The following is a 7328-nucleotide window of genomic DNA, read 5'->3' on the forward strand; positions in this document are numbered from 1 at the left end:
TCTAGTAGAGTGCACAGCTCATTCCAGTACTATGAAATCTAACCAGCAGAGTTGAAGTTTCCACATCTATTCCAACTTGATTTCTCTACGTTATAAGTCAAATGTGTGGTGTTTTCAACAACAGGGTCTCACTACCACATTTTGAAAGTAACCAAGGATATGATCAATAGCCTGTTATATTTGGGGTTCTGTGTGGTCTCACTTGTCAACAACCTCCAAAGAGGCAACACATTCTTGGCACTACGCTTTTTATTTGTTATCCCGTGGTGTCTAGTAGGGGCATTTTTGTCCCATTGTAGGGTAATTACACATTTCATATATATGCACACACACACACACACACACACACACACACACACACACACACACATATGTGCGTGTGTATTTTTAAGAAGGTTCTATAGCAGTATGTTTCCATACGGTTTTCTCTGAATGACTTTAGCATTAATTATCCTTCCCTAGGGCTGGAGAGATGGCTGAGCGGTTAAGGGCATTGCCTGCTCTTCCAAAGGTCCTGAGTTCAATTCCCGGCAACCACATGGTGGCTCACAACCATCTGTAATGAGGTCTGGTGCCATCTTCTGACCTGAAGGCATACACACAGACAGAATATTGTATACATAATAAATAAATATTTTAAAAAAATTAACCGTCCCTACTCTCCCTTATCTACCCTCCCTTACTTCCCTCTCCATTAAACCCATCCTGTACCATTATGACCCTATAATCCTTTATACCACTTTATTATGTCTCCTCTCTCTTGATATCACCCTTACTAATATTCTAATCTCAAGGGTATTCCAAAGAGAACATGCATATCTGAATATTCAAGGCTAACATCCACATCATCTGGAAGAAGACATATAGTTCATCTTTCTGGGACTAGGTTACTCTGTGAAATTCTGATAGGAGTGTGGGGGAAAATGGAACACTTATTCACTGATGGTGGGAATGCAGATTGGCACTCCCATTATGGAAATCAGTGTGGATGTTCCTCAGGAACTAGAAATAAATCCACCATATGGCACAGCTATCCACTCTTCAGCATATATCCCCTAAGTTACATTCTATGAGAGAGATAGCTGCTCATTCATGTTAATTGTTGCTCTATTCATAATATCCAGAAAATGGTAACAGCCGTTTAGTAATATCCTGTGCTATGACACCTTTTAATTAGCTTGTCACTTAATTTTGTATTTATGACTGCTTATTTTTTGAGACAGGGTCTTGGGTCTCAGTTTGTGCCTCAACTGGATATGTAGCAGAAGAAAACCCTGAACTTCTGATCCTTCTATCCTAGCTTCCCGAGTGCTGGAATTACAAGTTTATACCACCGCACCCAGCTTGTCCATTGCTGGTGGGAGTATAAACGTGTACAGTCACTACAGAAATCAACATGGTGATTCCTCAGAAAGCCGGGAATTGGTTTACCTCAAGATCCTCCATACCATTCCTGAGTATATAAGCAAAGGAAGCTCCATCCAACCACCTTGCTCAGCCATGTTCATTATTGCTCTATTCATAATAGCCAGAAACTGGAAACAACCTAGATGTCCCCAACAGAAGAATGGATAAAGAAAATTTTGATATATTTACACAATGGAGTATTACTCAGCAGATGGGAACAATATAGAGACCCACAGCCAGGTATTATGCAGAGAAAGACCAAGACCCTCTAACTAGACTGAGAAAAGCCCATATGAACTCAGAGACTGAAGAAGCAAACACGGGGCCAATATGGGTCAGAACCAGGTCCTCTGCACATGTATTATAGCTTTTAGCTTAGTATTTTTGTGGAACTCCTGAGTGTGAGAATGGGGGTCTCTGATTCATTCTTGGGCTCGCTCCCGGGATCTCTTTTCCTTCTTTTGGGTTGTCTTGTCCATCTTTGATATGGTGGTTTTTGCTTCATTTTTATTATACTTTATTTTGTCATTTTCAGCTGTTATCTCTTAGAAGTTTGTTCTTTTCTCATGAGAGACCAAAAGGGAGTAGATCTGGAAGGGAAGAACTGGGAGTAGCAGAGGGAGGGAAACTATAATCACAAAATAGTGTGTGAGAAAAGAATCTTTTCAATAAAGGGAAAATATTTAAAAAAAAGAAGGGAAGAAATAAGGTTGCAGGAAAAAATGAATAAATGTTCTGTACTACCCTCCCCCACCAAACATTATAGCTAATAATATTTTTTTGAGTTTTTCCTGTGTAGCCCCAACTGCCCTAAAACCTGCTCTGTTGACCAGGATAGCCATTTCCTCCAAAGGGCTGGAGTTAAAGGTGTGTGCCACCATGCCCAGCTAATAGTGCTGATTTTTTTATATATGAGCATTTTTGATAGAGATCAAAAGATATTATTGTCATTCATGGCAAACATTTATTTCAGAATAAGCCTTTTTCATTTTAAAGTTTATTCATATTAATTTTTAGACATGTTTTAAAACATAACAAGTGTGTATATTTATGAAGTATCTCATGATGTCTTGATACAAGAACACACAGGATACAAATTTAGTTTCTTCAAACATTAATAGTTTCTGTATGATAAAAACTTTCAGAATTTATTTTCAGGCATTTTGAATGATATTGTATGATACCATTATCTCTGCAGCAATCATGTATGCAGTAACTGGAGCATCTGACTTCTACCCATCTGCAATTTAGTTAAAACTTTCCCCAGCATTCTCTTCCTCCCTGCTCCTGATAAACACCTTCTGGTTCTCAACTTCTCTGAGGTCAGCCCTTCTATAATCCACATATGAGGGAGATACTTACTTGCCTGTCTGTGCCTGATTTACTTCAGCACAATTGTCCTATCCCACCTCTATTACAAATGATAGAATTTCATCCTGTTTTATGATCAAAAGCATTTCCTGCTGTGCATGTACAACATTTTGGTCAGTCACTCATTAGCCTGTTCCCATTCTCCATTTTATCACTGAGAGTACATATGGGGTGGTATAGATTTTTTTTTTTTGGTTTGTGTCTTCTTCTGTTTTCAGGGCCCAAACAGTGTCTGCGTTAAAGAAAGTACATATTGATCTGATATCCATTAAGTGAATTAGTGAATAAACCAATTGAAAGTTTTGGATTGGAAGAAACAATTGTGACTTATTTTTTGCTGAAGATGTAAAAATCTCTTGGCAATTGCTTCTCTATTTTTTGCATTCTTTTGTTACTTTTGGGTATTCTTAGTTTCCAAGTGGAAGAGGGGTAATGATTTCTGAAAGCTTTTAACACACCTGGAAGGACACCTGGAAGGATGTGATCTTAAAAGAGGTTTATGGGGCCTGGCAGGCAACCACGATGAGCAAACGTGTCCAGAAAACGTTAACCTGACCCAGAAGTTTGGGAAGTTTACCAACCATGTTTGTTAGGGTTCACCATCTTATTTCTTGGAAAATATTACAGTTCTTTTTATTGAGTCCCAGAAGGCTTGCTTGACTTGCTTGTTCCTAAGTGTATAGATGAAAGGGTTCAGCATAGGGGCAATGGAAGTAGTGAGAACTGTCACACCCTTGTTGATGGCCACCTCCTCCTTAGCCGAAGGCTTGATGTAGATGAAGATGCAGCTGCCGTAGGTGATGGAAACCACAATCATGTGGGAAGAGCAGGTAGAGAAGGCTTTTCTCTTTTGTTGGGCAGAAGGGAATCTAAGAACTGTCTTGATAATATAAATGTAGGAGAGAACAACACACACCAGTGTTATAATGAGAGTCAACACAGCACAGATGAGGACGGTCTGCTCCATGGACCACGTGTCTGAACATGCGATTTTGAGTAGAGGGAAAGCGTCACAGATGAAATGATCAATGATATTAGAATCACAGAACTCCAGATTTAGGCCGAGGCTAAGTGGGGGGATTAAAATAAATAAGCCAGCTACCCAAGAACAAAATACAAGTCTCCTGCAGACTGTGGGGTTCATGATAGTCACATAGTGCAGAGGCCTGCAGATGGCTGCATAGCGGTCATAGGACATGGCAGCTAGAAGAAAAAATTCAGTTACACCAAAGAGGTCAGTGAAAAATACTTGGCCGACACAGGCATTATAGGTAATAATTTTGTCACCCGTTGCTATGCTATACAAGTATCTGGGGATGCTTGCAGATGTGAATGAGATCTCCAAGAGAGCAAAGCTTCTAAGGAAGTAGTACATGGCTGTTTTAAGGCGAGGGTCCACTAAGATGAGGGAAATGATGGTCAGATTTCCAGTTATGCTCAGTGAGTAGGTAAAGAAGAGAAAGACAAAGACAAGAACCTGCAGCTGCTGGTCATCGGTCAGTCCCAGTAAGATGAAAGTTGTGATGGTGTGGTTCCTCATTCCTGATTCCTGGTTTCTCTTAAATCTGCACAGAACATTCAGAGATTTTTTGTTATAGATTCCCAGTTTTAAATCTGCCAGAGCTTTCTTATTTATTATAGCTTTAAAAACAATTCCCCTTTAAATACCTAGACTTCTAACTCCTGTGGTTTTCCTATTTCACAGGAAGCGAAGGTATCTTTTGGCTCAAGAATTATCAGAATTGCCTGGAATTTTGTGATGCACTGTCCAAGCATATTGTTCCTTTGTGAAGTGCTGACGTAAGTCAGACAACCTGGGATCACTATGCATGATAATCACTTCAGGTCTCTGTCCCAGCTCTAAAGCTAAAACGTTTACATTTTGTCTACTGCAGTGTGTGTTTTCACCCCAAAGACTTCCAGACTTAGCAATCATGAATGTATAGTGCACAAAGAAATATCAGCTTATCTATGTGCACACACACACACACACACACACACACACTCACACACACACCTACTTCCCTAGTTGTTCCCTTGATACTGCCTTCTTATTGGGCTTCTTTGTCCCTTAGCTACCACTTAGCAGTTCAGGGTGGTACACGACACCGAAGGTTTCAGAGCGTGATATAGTTATACAGAGAACATACATTCATATCAACATATAATTTCTAAGAGGCTGCCTTTGATGATTCTCTATCATTCCATGCCTATCACATTTTAGTTTATCTTTCCATCACAGACAAGTCTTAACCTCAATATAAAATATGGAATAAAAGAATAAGGAAAATGGCTAATCCAGTTTAGGAGAAAGATTGTGACATGGTTGAGGACATTTACATAAGTAAACAGTAGTAGCTAAATTTCAATAAGTACATATTCATTTAGAAACTATGGCTTTTCTACAAATTCTGAGGTCGCGAAAGTCAATTTGAATTTTTTATGTTTTAGATCATTGGCAAAATTATCAAAATTGGTGTTTTCTTTATTCTCATTTACTTAAGAAAATTACAGTATTTTCAATAGTTCCTGTGTCAAAATATGGTACTGCTAACCCTCATCTATGCAACCTGTGGGAACATTACCGGGGATCAACATACAAGGAAGGACACTCATTAGGAACCTTGGAATGGGAACCTCTCTTCACTATTGACACAACTCAGCCAACCCCACATGCAACTGGTTGTTTATCAAATGCTTCTAAGTGTATTTATCTATTACATGTTTTCCAACCAGTTGTCTACAAAGATATTTTTCTTTTTTATTGGATTTCCAAAGCAAAGCATTTCCATATTGACTTTGTCTAACTAAATTTTATATGAATTGATAGATAAGTATATTTTTGATTAAAATTGTTTGTAGACAGGATCTTGATACATAATCTAGGATACTTCAAACCCCCATCTTCCTGTCTCAGCCTCCTATTGAGATTATAAACATGTTTTACCACAAAAGAATACTTTGGTTCTTAAAGAGACTAATATTTTGCTCTGATTATCTTCATAGGTCACAACAGAGAATTTGCCTTCTTTTTCCCAGATGTCCTCAAAAATTCCTTCTTCCAGCTCTACCTCTAGTCTCAGAGGTGACACGGAGATTGGTCTTCCGAGTAAGCTTAATCAGTGTTGTCATCATTGGCTGTTAGTGCTATCAGTGTAGCTAACTGATTCTTGTTTATTCTATTTTCAAAATCAAACGAGGACAGAGATTTCTAATGATTCCTCAATGTCATTCTTTGAGGAACCAGGTATTTACCTAAGCGTGTGCACATAGATCTTATTTGTTTCATGTGAGTTTCTCAATATAGTTAATAGATTTCTCAACAGTCATCAGATTTTAACATTTATTTATTGCTTCTTTTTAGCCTTCCTAGCACTGAGATTATAGGCATATGTCACCAGCTGAATTTAACACTCAAGTGCAAACATATTCTTGCGCATAAAAATCTCTCCATTTTATGCACAGATTTATATATTTATTACATATTGTTATAAATTTTATATTTTTATATATGCAAAGAAATGTTTTGAAAATACAGAAATTATCTCTCATTTATTTCCCATTTTATGAGGTAATCTTTTCCAGGGTACACAAAACTGAGATCAAACAAAATAAATATAGTAAACACAAGAAAATTGATTTGCTTACCATTGTGACTGTCAACATAGATTTTAGTGGTTGTTTAAATTTGAAGTCTTAAAATTTCTAAATTAAAATGATAATTGAGATGAAGATTCTGGTATCAAGTTATAGCCTCTTTTGCTACTGTCAAGTTCACAATGGCTTGAGGAAACATACACACCTGAGTAGAATCTATCTTTTTTCTATTTCTTGGGCTTCCCTATTGTACTCCTTTAGCCTCCTTCCTGTAAAAGCAAACAAAGGCTGCCAGCAATCATCTCCACTCATGATAGTTGTTGCCCTGACTTAGAGCAAAGCATTTGTGACATCTAGCTTCCTATTTGCTTAGTTAATAAAAATGCAACGAACTAAATAAGCAAATCCCTAGTGATGTACATTCACTAATGAACCTTCTGAGTTACCTAATTTCAAGTGTACAAAGTATACCGAGTTCTGCTTCTTTGGAGACAGTGTCTTTGGAGACAGAAGGATACAGTATTGGATAAAGTCTATTAAGACTGCAGAAGAATTTGATTATAGACTAACCCGTAGACTTAGACATGATACATAAATACATAAACAAATATATAATACATTAAACTGAAATTGAATCTATGGGTACACCTAATAAAACATTATTAAAGCTTGTTATATGAATTACTTATTATAATTGAGAAATTTTAATGGTTTGAGGAAAATGGAGAAAATACATAAAATTACATAATTAATTGCTGATTTTATTATAGTGGTGACTATTTCAGGTTTTGTTCTACAGTTGTATAACCATGATTTTAAGTACTGCCTAAAAAACACTCAAAGACCTCTTGGTAAAATGGCATTTAGAAATCGCATCCATTTGAATTGGTGAAAGAAAACAAGCAGGATGATTGATATACATAGCAACTTTTATCCCTGAAAGAAATGATAGT

The 7328-nt window shown here is 37.3% G+C and overlaps 1 protein-coding gene across 1 annotated transcript; it reads right to left on the reverse strand.

Moving 5' to 3' along the window:
* Positions 1-3381: 3381 nt before the first annotated feature.
* Positions 3382-4318, reverse strand: LOC125389884 (olfactory receptor 6C2-like). The gene has a single exon (XM_048418595.3). It carries the CDS (start codon positions 4316-4318, stop codon positions 3383-3385), a length of 936 nt encoding a protein of 311 aa, XP_048274552.3. The 3' UTR covers position 3382.
* Between the last annotated feature and the right edge of the window lie 3010 nt (positions 4319-7328).

This window comes from Myodes glareolus, chromosome 26 (genome assembly GCF_982192425.1).
Source record: "Myodes glareolus chromosome 26, mMyoGla1.1, whole genome shotgun sequence".
Taxonomy (NCBI): domain Eukaryota; kingdom Metazoa; phylum Chordata; class Mammalia; order Rodentia; family Cricetidae; genus Myodes; species Myodes glareolus.

What these genes read in the sequence shown, in the direction of transcription:
- LOC125389884 (XM_048418595.3), bottom strand. Translation starts at nt 4,318, where the DNA reads ATGAGGAACCACACCATCACAACTTTCATCTTACTGGGACTGACCGAT.